The sequence below is a fragment of the Lycium ferocissimum genome, chromosome 6 (genome assembly GCF_029784015.1).
Source record: "Lycium ferocissimum isolate CSIRO_LF1 chromosome 6, AGI_CSIRO_Lferr_CH_V1, whole genome shotgun sequence".
Lineage (NCBI taxonomy): Eukaryota > Viridiplantae > Streptophyta > Magnoliopsida > Solanales > Solanaceae > Lycium > Lycium ferocissimum.
Window position 1 is genome coordinate 22994761 of NC_081347.1, and position 15935 is coordinate 23010695.

The window sequence follows — 15935 nt, forward strand, 5'->3', positions numbered from 1 at the left end:
GTGGAGGCATTATTTGTATGGTGCTCACGTTGATATTTATACAGATCATAAAAGTCTTCAATGCATTTTTAAGCAGAGAGAGTTGAATTTACGGCAAAGGCGATGGTTGGAGCTATAAGATTATGATGTTAGCATTCTATATCATCCAGGGAAAGTGAACGTTGTAGCTGATGCTCTTAGCCGTAGATCTATGGGCAGCTTATGTGATGTTTAGCTAGAGAAGAGAGAGTTAGTTCGTGAGCTTCAGCAGTTAGCTAGCCTAAGATTTCGGTTAATGGACTCGGGCAATATAGGAGTTACCATAAAAAATTCAGTTGTTTCATTCTTAGTAGTTGAGGTGAAAGAGCGCCAGTATGAGGATTTTGTATTAGTTCATTATAGGAATATACTTCCTCAAAAGAAAAAGGCATCTTTTGAGATCTTTGCAGATGCAGTTCTCAGATGTCAAGGCAGATTGTGTGTCCCTGATGTTTCAGGATTGCATTACCAGATTTTGGAGGAAGCCCATTGTTCCCGTTATTCTGTTCATCCAGGAGCGAAGAAAATGTATCATGATCTTAAATTCATATATTGGTGGGACGGAATGAAGAAAGACATAGCAGAGTTCGTAGCTCAATGTCCTAACTGTCAGCAGGTAAAGATTGAGCATCAGAAGCCTGGGGGATTATTGCAAGCTATTGAAATTCCGACGTGAAAATGGGAAGTGATTAATATGGATTTCATTGCAGGCTTGCCTTGTTCTCAGTTTAGGTATGATTCTATATGGGTAATTGTAGATAGACTTACGAGTCTGCTCATTGTCTACCAGTCAGAACTACATACAAAGCTGAGGATTATACAATGCTTTACATTAAAGAGATAGTACGACTCCATGGTATTCCAGTATCTATTATTTCTGATAGAGGAACACAATTCATAGCTAATTTCTGAAAGTCCTTTCAAGAAGGTTTGGGAACTCAGGTGAGTCTTAGCACAGCATTTCATCCACAGACTGATGGACAAGCTAAGCGCACCATCCAGACTCTCGAGGATATGCTACGGGCATGTGTGTTAGATTTTGGAGGTAGTTGGGATGATCACTTACCGCTTATAGAGTTCGCTTATAACAATAGTTATCATTCCAGCATTCAAATGGCCCCGTATGAGGCTTTATATGAGCGCAAGTGTAGATCACTAATTAGGTGGTTCGAAGTGGGAGAAACTAAGTTAATAGGGCTGGACTTGATCCAGCAAGCCATGGAAAAGGTCAAGCTTATTCAGGATCGATTATTAACAACTCAAATTCATCAGAAATCTTATGCAGATAATCGCCGAGGAGACTTAGAGTTCCAAGTTAATGATTGGGTATTCTTGAAGGTGTCACCTATGAAAGGTGTGATGAGATTTGGTAGGAAGGGCAAGCTTAGCCCTCGATATATTGGGCCTTAAAAGATTGTACGCAAGGTAGGCCAGGTGGCTTATGAGTTAGATCTACCTTCGGACTTGGAGTCGATCACTTTGATTTTCATGTGTCAATGATTCGCACGTGCATTGGAGATCCTTCCATAATTGTACCTGTGGATGATGTCCAGGTCATTGAGCAATTATCCTACGAAGAGGTTCCTATTGCTATTCTAGATAGATAAGTTCAAAGATTAAGAACTAAGGATGTAGCTTCAGTTAAAGTTCTATAAAGAAACAATAATAGAGAAGAAATGACTTAGGAAGCTGATGAAGACATGAAGCTCAGGTATCCACATTTGTTTCCATCCTAGAGGAGGTTCAGGCAGAGTCACCATTGTCTTCAGGTACGTAATGCTTTCTTATGATAATTTCATGGTCGTGTGTGTGTATTGTTGTGGTTATTGTAGCCCTATGAGGTGTTGTATATTCTTCAGGTACGTAATGCTTTCTTATGATAATTTCATGGTCGTGTGTGGCCATTATTGTTGTGGTTATTGTAGCCCTATGAGGTGTTGTATATTCTTCAGGTACGTAATGCTTTCTTATGATAATTTCATGGTCGTGTGTGGGTGTTGTATATTCTTGAGGTGTTGTATCGTAATGCTTTCTTATGATAATTTCATGGTCGTGTGTGGCCATTATTATTATGGTTATTGTAATCTTGTGAGGTCTTGTATATTTTGGGTTGTTGAGACAGGAGGGCAGTGGCCTAGTTACAGGGGAAACTCTGGCGAAATTTCGTAAAATCCCTAAGAGACTAACTCTTAAAGGGGGAAGAATGTTACACCTAGGAAATTTTGTGCCATTTGCAATTATGAGTAAACTAACATAAGCTCAAAGGGGGCATGAAGCCCTTATAAGGTTAAGGAGAGTATCAAATAATTATAAGTATGTACCTTAAGTTTCTAGAGTCATATGAAGCGGCGAAAGTAAGTTTGTTAAGAGATTGGAAAATTGAGTCATGTTTTGGGAAGATTTCATATCATTTTAGTTATACATTGCTTATAATTGCCTTGAGGAGGAGCTATAGAGACCCTTAGATGGTTAATGAAGTTTTATGCAAGAGCCAAGAAGGTTCCATAAGGATTGGAGGTCAAATGAATCGAAAAGATCACATTTTCGCGAAACTGGGGAAATAGAACAATATGTGGCCGCATACTCAGTATGCTGGGCCGCATATTGGCAGGAAACTCACCATTTTGGCTGAGCTTTCTGCAACACCACCCATGTTGTGGAGGGGTATGCGAGTCGCATACCGCCTGACACGGAGCGGTGGGGGCGGGTGGACACACTTTTAAACCCCAAAGGATCCCATTTTTCACATTAACTTTCCACACTTATTTTCCCACATTAAAAGAGGGTTCTTGAGAGTTCTTGAAGGTTCCACAATGTTCTAAACCTTACCATATCATCAAGAGAGAAGATCAATATCAAAACGTCAAGATAATCCATGGAAGGTGATTGTTCTTGTTTCTCTTCAAGGTGATGATGAACTTGATGGAAAGAGTTGAGTAAAGAGTTGAGTAAGGTGAAGTTCTTCCATTATAAGGTATGTTCTTCCAATTATTTAAATGATTGAGTTGATGAAAAGATTTAGTAACCCTTGGAAAGGAAAAGAATTAAAGTGGAGAAGTCATAAAGTGTTGAAGTGAAGTTGATGACTATGAGATGAACTTGAAAGGGGATTTTGGAAAAAATTGATATTAAATTGAATATAACTTCTTGATTATGATATTGTGGATGTTATTGTTTTTGTTTGGGAGTTGTTGTATAAATGGTGGAAGTTGACAAAATAGGGGAAATGTTGTTTCGTTAGCTCGTTAATTACACTAGTTTGAACTTAAGAGTGTTTTCAAGACTTAACCTTGTTATGAATCCTCTTGAATGTAGATTTTGCGGACTTTAGAGGAGAACGAAAGTAGTTAAGAAGACGTAAAGGTATGTTAAGGCTAACCCTTTCTTTCCAAAGGCATGATTTCCTTATTGTAAATTCATCTAAGATATCTGTAATGTCCTATTCTTAGAAAATGCTAGAAGCTCGTGACTTTCAAGATTCTTAAGATATTATTGATAAAAGCTCTTACCTTTTGTCACCCCGATAGAGTTGTAATGTTTCCTTTAGATACTCATGTATGTCCTATATGTATATGGCTATTTTTGTGACACTGAACTTATATAGCCGGGTATGATATCTATTGCGTGCACACCACTGTAGTTGGGTATGGACAACACTGAGCCCTGTTATGACCGGGTATGGACACCATCGAGCCCTGATATGGCCGGGTGTGAGCAACACCGAGCCTATATGGTCAGGTATGGTATAGTATATGTGTATGTATGAAACGTCCCCTTTAGAGAAAGTCGAGTACGCATGACAATCATCTTAAAAGGTATTATGAGTTATAAATTGTTCTCTTCATCCTATGTTATCTTCATGCTTTCATCTTGTTTCTATTCATGCCTTACATACTCAGTACATTGTTCGTACTGAAGTACTTTTGTTTGTGGACGTTGTGTTCATGCCCGCAGGTAGATAGAGAGACAGACCAGACCCCTAGGTTGCTTCATCAATGATGGAATAGCGGTGCTCCATTTGATCCGAAGCTGCAGTAATTGGTACTATTCTTTTGTGTACATATTTTCGCATAGCAAGGTCCTGTCCCATCTTTATGATAGTACATACTCCAGGTAGAGGTTCGTAGACAAATGTATATAGCTAGATATTCCATAGTCTTATCGGTTCACATTTTGTATATCATTTTGGTAGCCTTGTCGGCTTGTATATATATATGTGTGTGTGTGTGGGGGCATAGTTAATGATGTTTATATAGATATGCCTATGTTCGATGGAACTTGTGTCTTTTTGGTTCGTGGTGATTATGAGTTAGCCATGTGGCTCACCTAGATATGATTATGAGAGTATTTTGAGAGGTGCTTGGTAGATTAGCTCAGGATGCCCGTCATTGCCCCCCGGTTGGGTCGTGATAAAAATGTTAGAAATGAGAGACAAATTGGACCATGAGATCAGGTTGGAATTTAAAGGAGGATAAAAAATGTGTGGTATGATAACTGGACTAAATTTGGGATCTTCATCTTGTAGTACCTATTGAATACCCTCTCAATGAAGAATTGGAGGAAGTGGCTGATCTGATTGAGTGAGGATCTTTGGAAAGAGGAATTCCTATAACAATCTTGTAGTACCTATTGAATACCCTCTCAAACAAGGCTCGCCTGGTCTCTCCAGGAATCATGCTATCCATCCCCACAAGTTAAACACGCTCGAGCGAGGCTAGAAAAAAGTCAACAGGGGTAAAAGGCCAAAAATGCAATAACGACCAAACGGGTCGTTACACTTATAGCCTGATTTGATTAATCATTTTTATGGAGGACTACAAGCCCATTGTAGTTACTAAAACATTTTGCTGGAAATTTCCTGATGAGAGATTGTACAAATGCAACAGTGATGGAGCATCTAGAGGAAATCCTGGACCAAGTTCTTATGGGTTTTGTGTGAGAGATTGGAGGGTGATTTGGTATATGCTCAATCACAGGAGATTAGGCATAATATTAATGTAGTTGCAGAAGAAAAAGCATTGCTGGAAGGACTGTTGTATTATGTGGAGAATGATTTGCACCCTCTAATTATGGAGACTGATTCTATGATGAAGAAGAAGAAGAATATTTTAGAGGGCAGGTGGGAAGCTCCATGGTGCATAATCACAATGGTGGATAGAATAGGACAGTTGCGGGAGAATTTTAATGTGATCTAACATGTATTCAGGGAAGACAACTGCTTGGCTGATTTTTTAACTAACCTAGCTTTTTGTTTTGCAGGTACATCAAGATTTAATACTTTTTCTTAAATGCCTAGTGCAAGGAGGAAATTTTGGAACCTTGACAAGCATCAAGTTCCAAATATGGGGCTTAGGAATGCCAAGAATACTGGATAAAGGATTATAGTTGTCCTCCTTTGTCACTCAAATATTGATAAGATCTCTAACGGTGGTATTAGCTTTGACTCATCTAATTGAAATTTTAGCAATAAATAAAAATGCAGGGGCAGTATCATCACTTCAACCAGAATTTTGGCTGGAATGTTTTTTTTTCTTTTTCTAGTGATGTGATTCTATCCCTATAGAGAGGAAAGTTTTGTAATAGTTCATATCATCTTCTTTTAGATGATATTAACTAAGCAAATCGATCTCTTAAGGATAATCAAGAACTGAGAAGATGAAGAGTTCCTAATTTATATGTCGAGGATCTTAAGGAGAGCAACACAAATCAGATCAACACTAACAACAACAAGATCAGCACCAAACAACAATCAAATGCATCAACAAATCGCAAATTTCCAGCTTAGACAAATCTACTATTCAACCCAAAAGCTTATGGAGTATGTAAGATGATCTATAGATGGAAACTTTTCATTTCAACACTCACACGAACTACATCGAGAAGATTTTAGGTAAAATCGAAGTTTAGGATGAAGATTTAACTCTTTAGAAAAGACCTTGCTTTTTTCAGAGATTCAAATTCATGGTGTCTGGTGAGAACTTGAGATGCGAAGAACTGACTCCAAAATAGCGAAGCTTAGTTCTAATCTGAGGTGATGTCCCATTGACGGTACCGACAATCGGAAAATTCCATGCTCAGAGAACTTTCCTAATTTCTTTTGTTGTGTTTTGTCTGAGTCGTATGTCTCGCGGCTTACGTGTCAATCTGAGTTTTGCTTTTCCTTCTATTTCTGTTTTGTTGGACTTTTTGATTTTATTATATTAATAAAATATCGCTCCACTAAGGTTACTTAGTGGTTATTTTAAAAAAAAAAAAAAAAAGCGACAGATAATTTGAGACGAAGGGAGTAGAGTTTAAGCAAGGAAGAATATACTCCATCCGTTCACTTGTCACTTTTAGCATATCAAGATAAAGAAAAAAAATCATGTTTTACCCTTGGCATTAATTAATTATTCCCAAATCATTTTTTAAGATCTAAGACTAAATATCAATTAATATGAAATAAAATACCAATATTTTTTATTGTTTCTTTAAGGGTGTGAAAAATCCAAACTGCAAAAGTGAACGAGGGAGTAATATACAAGAAGTATAAGAGGCAAATGAATAGCCGACACTGTCACACGATCTTTTCTTCCTTCTTTCTTTCTTTTTTTTTTTTTTTTTTTTTTGGGTCCACTGAACACAGTGTAAGTAAATTTTGTATTGAACATTAATGACAGAACTCATGAAAGCTTAACTTCAAGCATGTTTAAAGCATCTTAGCTTAGATTTCCATTTCTAGCATACTTATCAATTTGACTGACATCGAGTATTTTGTCCATCCCGCTAGGCAAGAGAAACCTAAAAAATAAAATAAACATAAGAAATGTGTTAGCACTCAAACTGTTAAAACAGAAACAAAAAAGAAATAGAATATGAAAGAAGCAGCAAGATTAAAAAGAACATACTCTATATATTAAAGAATTTTAACGTAGGTCAACTTAATAATTATCAGGATATCATATCAGATCTGTAATGATCAGTTACGTGTCATTATAATTCAATTAAACATGATGGTTTAAGAAAATAAACACTATCATTGCACATAAGTTAAACTCTTTACGAAAGAGAGCAAAAGAGCGTACCGATCTCTTAGAATTTTTGCCATGTATTGACACCCACCAGGAACAGTGGATTGGAGATTAACTGCAATATTTGGATTGTGGATACTTTGTCGAAGGTGAACCCATCCATGTTCCCCATTTTGTTCATCTGAAACTTTGGCCCTGAATATAAATTAACATTCACAAATTTCCTTAGCTTAGATAAGGAAAAAGAAATGATGTTCAATAAAGTACTCCCTCTGTCTTAACTTAAGTGTCTTCGTTTGACTAGACACGAAGTTTAAGAAATAACAAGAGACTTTAAATCCCATGGTCCTAAATTAAAGATGCGTATAATTTACTAAAATATCCTTTGAATTTTGTAGTTATAAATTTCTTTATATATGATTTTTGAATGGTCAACTTACTAAATATAGAAAAAAGACACTCTTTTTGGAACAAACAAAAAGGAAAGTAAGACATTTAAATTGGAAATGTAACTTTTATGAGGAAAGTAAGACACTTAAATTGGGAATGTAATTTTAATGTTTAATTTATGAGCTTCTTACCTGTACATATAAGCATCAATTGCAGCTGGATCATCATTAGTGTCCACAAGACAACCATCACTTACCCAGCAGTCTCCACAAGCGTCAAGATTCCATCCCGGTAAGCTTCCTTGCTACAGGTGAACACACATCTGTTTAATATTCATTTCTTTGCGATATTCCAGCAGACACTGTTGAAGATATAACTTACTAAATAAACTGTGCTCTTTCTAATATAGCTTTTAGATGAGACACTTTAACATGGTATATACAAAGTCCTTAGTCGAGTCTCATCGCCGTCCATTATCAAAAGAAAAAAAATTCACATGTAAAAAACAAAACTCACACATGGAGACATGTTGAAACATAACTAAGTAAGTAAAAGTGTATTCATTCTAACGGTTTCAGTTTTTAAATAAGGCAGGTCATACACGTCAACAAGTAAGTTAGACAATTTTAATGTTTTTTTATATCCGATGAAAACTCTAGCCCGACCAATTAAGTGAAATTAAAACATGTACCTAATGAAGAGATCAAAACATGTACCTCAATATAGGTTCTGAATGCTTCAATGGCTTCAAATGCTTTTGCTTTAGCATATCTAGGCTCAGAAAGGACAACCATTCTGAGTTCTGCCGACTCTAATGGCTCTTCAAGATCTTTTATGAGACTGCCAATCCCTCCTTCTGATCCCTCAAGCTTCATTCTTACCATTTGAATTATAATTTTCACAACCATGTATGCACCTGCGAAATTAAGGCATAATTAAAAGGGAACCATGAAAGAATATACTATGCACTTGGAATAATTGAAGAAGACAAACTTACCATCATCAAGAAAGTGATTCTCTTTCAAGGCACCATGGCCACTAGTTTCCATCATGAGATGTGTTTCAATGCCATCTTTATTAAGATTGACACCCTTGTCAATAACATTCCTATAACCAACTCTATACAAGCAATGTTGTCCTCCTTTGCTGGTAATAAATTTAGTTAAGGCAATACTCGTACGAGCATCAGTGACAATAGTGGTACCAGGGTATTCCTTGAGAACAACAGCGGACATAAGTGCAATAAATCTGTCACCATTAATGGGATTTCCTTCACTGTCCACTACGCCACTCCTGTCCACATCTGTGTCAAAAACAATGCCGAGATCAGCCTTGTTTTCGAGCACGGCGGCTCTGGTTAAGGACATGGCTACTTTGTCCTCAGGATTAGGAATGTGGTTAGGGAACATTCCATCTGGATTTAAGTGGAGAGAGCCAAATGTGTCTGCACCAAGCTTGTCTAACACATCCCACGTAAAGAACCCTCCTGATCCATTTCCAGCATTAACAATTATCTGCATTTTAAACGGAAATGATTCTTAAGGATTGAAGTTACACACCGCCAATGATACTTTTTTTATTTTTTTATATCAATAATGCTATTTTGGTAACTTAAAAGGGATGGCTCTAGTGGTAACACCCTGCTTAAAAAACTCATAGTGGCCAATGTTTTACTATTACATTAATTACAACAGTTGTATGAATACATGATGGCTTCTTCCTCATGACTTTTCACCACTGCTACTGCCTGGCAACAGGTTATGCAGTCTAGATGCAATGAAGACATTCTGAAAGGAGTCTGGCACAGATTTTTGCCTTTTAAAATGTCCTTTATGACCAGGAGGTTGATTAAACAGAAATTACCATTTGACAACATCATATTCAAATTTGGCAGGTGTCGCATAGACACGGAACCTAAATGACCCAAGAAAAGTCTAAAGTAACCAAAATACTCTAATAAAAATAAAGTTACAAAAATACCTTTAACGTACTAATTAACTGTGTTATATAAAAGTGACTTAACCTTTCATGTTAAAAATCGTAACCTAAGTTTTTAGGTTTTTTTTTTTTTTTTCCAAGTTACATAACGCAATTTTTTCTTGCGTTTTGCAGAAGCAACCGACCCACGTTCCCCACCCCTTCTCTGCCCTGTCCTACTTATGCTCCCCCACTCCTTATACTATTTATATTACATTATTTGGAACAATGGAACTATTTATATTAAAGCATATATGTAATATATAGTCCCAGTGAAAGTACAAAGAGATTATTACAAATATAATGTAATATTATTGCAAATATTATCTTGTTCACAATGACTAGATTATATTTATAGTATCTGATAATACTTTAAAGTTTTATAAAGGCAAACTCTCTAATAAAAAAGTAGAAGGGCATTTAAATTATGCTAATAACTTAATTAAAGTGGAGGAAAAATTACAGATACATGACTAAATATAATAACTTATTCAATAAAAATTTAGAATAACTTATTCAATTGTTTTCTAAATTTTCAGAATGAATGTTAGTTTATTATATTTGATTTTGAAAAAGTACAAAATATATAAAACAACAGTCCAAATAATACCTTTTTTTTTTCTTAAGAATGAAATTTAAATTGACGTTGACAAACTGAAGATTTGTCAATTACACTTTTATAAATAAAAAAATACAAGCTTGATTTTTTTATTGTTTTAAAAAAAAATAGTTTTAATTATTATTAATGAGTTAAGATTAACAGTTAAATAGTTTTATATATTTTGAAAAAGTAAAAAATGCATAAAACAACAGTCAAATAATACCTTCTTTTTTTTCTGAAGAATGAAATTTAAAATTGATGTTGACAAACTGAAGATTTTCTCTATTATACTTTTATAAATAAAAAATAAATGCTTTATTTATTTCTTGTTTTAAATAGTTTATACTGTTATTAATGAGTTGAGATTAAAATGAATGTCACGCTCGAGAAAAATGGGGTATATAGTAAAATACTAAGATCCAACATTAAGCTATAGCAACATAATATGAGGGTTAAACTATCTATTTTTTGTTTTATATTTTTAATATGATCATATTTCATTTTTTTTAAATATTATAGTTTAATTCTATGTCCTCTAATTATTTTGTCACTATCTCCTTAATATTGGCTCTCCAATCTTTGTTTGAAATGAAATCGTTTCTTCCTCAAGGCATAAAATTTAATATTTTTTTTGTTGGTTTTAAATACTATCTAAGTTTTACTCCACTTTAATTTAGTTATTAGCATAATTTCAATACCCTTCTACTTTTTTATTAGAGAGTTTGTCTTTACAAAAATTTAAGGGATATCTATAGGACGTGGCAAACTATTAGTACTTAATTATGTTTAGTAGCTATAGTTTAAAGTAGAATACTCTATTTTGTTATTTTTATCGTGACTGAGAATTTTAGGGCTAGCTTTGAGATGTTATTCTCCATCCGCTGCCGCCGGCCACCACGAATCACCGCCGGAGCTCCGGCAAAAACCACTGCCAATAACGGCGTTTTAAGCCGCCATCGTTTGCTCAGATCTAAATGCCGGCGTTATAACCACGAATTCCGATGTATATTCTCATATCTGAATGTCGGCGATAGGGACGTCGTTTCCACCATGCCGCTGTCGTTTGTTGCAGATGTTTCCGGCTTCGTTTACATCGCCGCCGCCGTCGTTTGCTACAGCTGTCTTCTCAGATATGAGAATTCTCACATCCGGCGTCGTTTATTAGCAAACTTGGTGAAAATTGTATAACATCTTATCCCACGTTAAACCTCACTGACGTGTGTATACAGATTTTTATATTATGAGTGAATATAACTCAATGCTAATCCCTTCTTTTTCTTGCTACGTAGTTTAACATGTGAAGTGAAATCCAACTTAATTAGACTAAGGTCAATTAAGATCTTACCAGTGTATTCTTACCGGCGGTGAAAAAATCTCCGGTGGTGTATTTAAGATCTGAGTGTATTTTTTTCTGTGTATCTCAAATCTGAGTGTATGTATTTTCTTGTATTCGGTATTTTTAGTGTATATATTACAGCTGAATTTATTTTTTGTATTTATGTTATTCGAATAAAATTGAATTTAAAATACAATAAGTTGAATACAATATTTTTTTGTATTTATATTGTTTGAATACAACCAATTTTTAAAAACCCATAAATTGAATACAATGTAAAAGTAGCTACAAATGAATACAACTGAGTTGAATACATTTGACGTGAATACAGCTGAGTTGAATACATCTCACTTGAATACATTGAAAAAAAATTGAATATATTTTTACTCGCTGTATTCATGAATACAACTAGGCCGTTTTATGAATACAACGAGCCATTTTATGAATATAACGAAAAAAAAGTAGCTATGCCATGTAAATATTGAAAATTCAGCTATGGCAAATTTTAAACCCCCAAAGTGTAGTCATTTATGTAAAATTCTCAAAATTTAAAGTATTATCTGATACTATTAGTATAATCTATCATTGTGAACAAGATAATACTTGCAAATATTACATTATATTTGTAATAATCTCCTTATACTCTCACTGGCACTATATGCTTTACAGATATGCTTTTATATAAATAATTCCCATTGTTCCAAATAAAGTAATAGTATAAGTAGTGGGGAAGTATAAGGAGGAGAGGGCAGAGAAGGGGTGGGGACGCCGGTTGGTTATTTGAAAAAATTGCGTTATGTAATTTGTTAAAATAAAAAATAAAAAAAAAAAAAAAACTTGTGTGACGGTTTTTAACGTGGGACGTTAAGTCACTTTTATATAACACAATTAATTAGTGCGTTAAGGAATTTTTGTAATATTTTTTTTTTCATTGGGGCATTTTGATTACTTTAGACTTTTCTTGGGTCAATTAGGTTCAGGACGCTCAACCAGAAGTTTGAGTTTCGTTTCAAATTTGTATCTACTAACAATGTTATCAATTGATGTTTGGGGCTTCAAGAAAAAAGTAAACTGGTAATAGGAAATAAAACTTCTCGTAAATGATGAGACTTTAATGATCATAACTTTGTCCTTGTTTATTTGATTTATATGATTTTTTTTTTTATTTCGTGTACTATTTTTTGAGATCTAAACGGACAAGCAGCCGTAAGAGATTTGTCCAAGCCAATTTCGAGAAAAATAATCATTTTCCGAGTCATCAATATACAATGTTTCCCAAATTGGTAAAAAAAATTAATCTTTCTACATATAAATTTTGTGCAAAAAATAGATTTTATATTCAAATGGATGTCTGTAAATTATGTGAATGTCATTTTAATATTGAAGCAAAATAAAAGAAATAGTCAGGCTTGGCTAACCTAAATTCCCTAATGTATGCGGGGTTGGGTCGGTCACCATTTTCTCACCCCCAACATGGTCCCCTAAGGGTGGCCCGGCCTGGCACCAAGATGGTAGAGCCCATCAACCTAGCCCGACCCAGTTGACAGGTTTAGTTTTGCCCTATGGGAAATTTTTTTTACTTTAAACCTTGAACCTTGCACACGGGGCAAGCGCAGGTTAAAAGTTCAAGGCTATACATATCTAAGGTCATTGGGTGTAATTTTTTGCATTTTTTTAATGGGAAATTTACACATTTGGCCACTCGCAAAAAATACTAACAATCGCTAGACAAATATACAATAAGATATACACTAGTTATGTATAAAATACGCATATTATGTTAAAAAAAAAAATATATATATATATATAAACTATGTATATTTTTTGTATATATTTGTTAATATACAAAAATATATATTAATGGTTGTTATTTGTGGGGGCTACACAGTGTAAACCGATTTTATTCTTTTTTTTTTTGCGTGGATAGTCCTTCATTTGGGGTGGTCTCTAAGTTTTGTCCTTCAAATTAATTAGTTGTCTTTAAGTTTTCTTTCCTCGCCTAACACTCCGAGGTTGTGGGTTCGAACCCCAGCTCAAAAAAAAAAATTCGCAAGGTAGACTCTGCCTCAGGCAGAATCTGGCAAATCTGTCCAGTGAATTTCTGCCTTCAGGCAAAATTTGCTTGGGCAAAAATTCTGCCTGTGCCATGTAAATTCTGCCCGAAGAGCAAAACTTAAAAGACCATCATTTTGAGAGTAAAACTAAAGACCACCCCCAGCGAAGGACAATCCTGCAAATTGCCCGATTTTTATGCCTGAACGGTCTTTAAAGTTACGTTTCGCAGAAAGTCCAAAGAGGTATAAATCTAGGCCCAAATATATGTCCGCTTTTAATCGAAAGCAGATTATTACAGCTTTTATGGTCACTGTTATCCTGTACTTAGATAAGGTTGCTGTGGCTATGCATGCATGGCAGGCAAGAAAACAAAACATAGGAAATCCACCAGATGCTAACATAAACAAATAAACAATAACAGCCTAGTAAGTGGATGGAGAAGAAGAACCTGAAATCCTTTGAGAGGAGTGTCATAATGGGAAGGATGGTTCACTTTTTCCTTTATAATATCTCGTAGATGCTCCGCGTAAGCGCTCATGAAATCAACCTTAGTAGGAGGCTTTGGCAGTGTTGAGACTTTTGCAAGTCTATTTGCATATTTTCGAGCTGCTTTGTCGCATATTTCCTCCACTTCTGTTGACGTTAAACCTCCCTTTTTTGTGAAGAATTTAAGACCATTTCGAGTGTAGGGTAAGTGAGAGGCAGTCATCTGCATGCATATATACTAATATTAGCAGAGAAATTTTCTTAAAATTAAATAAACACTATCATTGTGTTTAATTTGTACGACACCACGAGACATATATAAATTGGGTTACTGCAGCAGTTTAGCTTCATTTGCAATAACTATGCTTAGAATACCTAGTAATTTCTCCTTGGGGATGTCATATTTTCTTTCTTTTGGAACAAAGTTATTGTTATCACAATTTTCCAAAGACAGGTCGTAAGTATAAGATGGTTTGCCATAAAGCAATAGAAGAAAGTAATTCCAAGTTTAATTTCTATACACTATAACTTTTCCACACCATCAATTAAGATGACTTATAATTAACATTTAGTGCCCACGGTTTATAACGGTATTCTTAATTTGGTAATTAACATAGAAAATCAAGTATAATAAACAGTTAAAGAAGTATGATTATAAAATTGTTGTTGTCTGCGTATATATGTTAGATCAATCCCCAAGGTGGAGGTGTGAAACACCGATGCGATCCATCAAAAGGATATCCTACCATTATTGAGGCATCATATTCAAATGGGGGGAGAACAGTGCTCATGAAGCATGCTGGTGTTGTTGCAAGTCCCATGTCAAACACCACGCAACCAGCCCTAGAAAGCCCTGCAAATACAGCCACACTCAACATATTACCCGAAATTCGAGGGTCTCTTCCAAGAGAAACCCTTATAACATCTTCCACTTTCTCCTTTTCCAAACCTTTAATCACCCATTCACCAAAGCTTTCTGCTATTGCCTCAACAGCAGGCGGTGTAAGATCTACACTTCGACCTTTCTCACCTTGCCAAGCCACCCCACGAACATCCGATCCATTTTGTAGCCTTCTAATCTTATCCATTTCTTCGTCCACCACAACTTCATTGTACTTTGCAGTACTAGAAGACTCTACTCTAAGAGAAATGGTTTTTGACAAGGAGATATGTAAGTTCTTGTGAAATGGTTTGTTTATTGGTAGAGAAGGGAAGTTGGTTTTTGAAGCATTAATGGTTTGTACAGAATGTGATGGGGAAGAAAGGGAAGCCATTGTTGTGGAAAGCTTTTAAGAGGAGTTCTTTTAGACCAAATTAAAACAAGAAGCTTAATTGGAGGGATAAGAATTGACTCAATGAACCATTAGCCTACACTTGTGTATCCATCCAAGGGAAAATATCTTTCTACAAGCTTCCAAATTGACTGATATTTTTCTTGTTTTATTCAAGGCATATCCTCTGGTTCAGGAAGAGCATGTGCCTTTTGAAATATAAAAGTATTTGTTCCTGTTACGCAATAACAAAAGAGAAAATTGCACCACTGAGACCAGACTGCACATCCCAACTTAAACCATCCAACCTAGCTCAGAAATAGTCCTATTCCAAAATAATGATATTGTGTGATCTGGAGAACAAGATGTGTGAATTTGGACATTAATTACATGATATTCCACTACAACATAAGGCATTTATTGATACAAAATAAGTCGAAGCTAAATATTAAATTTTCCGAAGCTAAACACTTTAGCTATAAAAAAAAAAAAAAAAAAAAAAAAATTCATAGCATTCGTAGCAAAATGTAGCATAGCTAAAAGTTAGCCACAAACTTTACATGGTCCGAGGCTAAGGACTTATACATATTGCTACGAATTTTTTTAGTGTTGTAGCTGTGATGGAAAAACGCTTTTGCCACGAAATTTATACTTATGGCAAGTAATCTTTTTTTTTTTCTTTGCCATGACGGATAAAAGTTGCAGCTATATCATATTGTAGCAAAAAAAGTTAATTTGTTTGCCACACAAACTCAAATTTTGTGGCTATTTATACAGCTTAATATCATGGC

The 15935-nt window shown here is 35.1% G+C and overlaps 1 protein-coding gene across 1 annotated transcript; it reads right to left on the reverse strand.

Annotated features, from left to right (window-relative positions):
* Positions 1-6584: 6584 nt before the first annotated feature.
* LOC132059524 (uncharacterized) lies at positions 6585-15363 on the reverse strand. Its single transcript, XM_059452150.1, has 7 exons — positions 14620-15363; positions 13836-14096; positions 8416-8932; positions 8135-8334; positions 7610-7722; positions 7083-7223; positions 6585-6798 (listed from the first exon to the last, which is right to left on the reverse strand). The coding sequence occupies exons 1-7, from the start codon at positions 15145-15147 to the stop codon at positions 6717-6719; spliced, it is 1842 nt and encodes a 613-aa protein (XP_059308133.1). The 5' UTR covers positions 15148-15363; the 3' UTR covers positions 6585-6716.
* Positions 15364-15935: the final 572 nt, after the last annotated feature.

Bases quoted from the DNA above. Each gene is read 5' to 3' on its own strand.
- LOC132059524 (XM_059452150.1), bottom strand. From the start codon at position 15,147: ATGGCTTCCCTTTCTTCCCCATCACATTCTGTACAAACCATTAATGCT. The intron at 14,097-14,619 runs GTAGGATATCCT...ATATGCATGCAG, and splicing joins AATATGATGCCTCAATAATG to ATGACTGCCTCTCACTTACC. The intron at 8,335-8,415 runs GTAAGTTTGTCT...TTAATTTCGCAG, and splicing joins GAATCACTTTCTTGATGATG to GTGCATACATGGTTGTGAAA.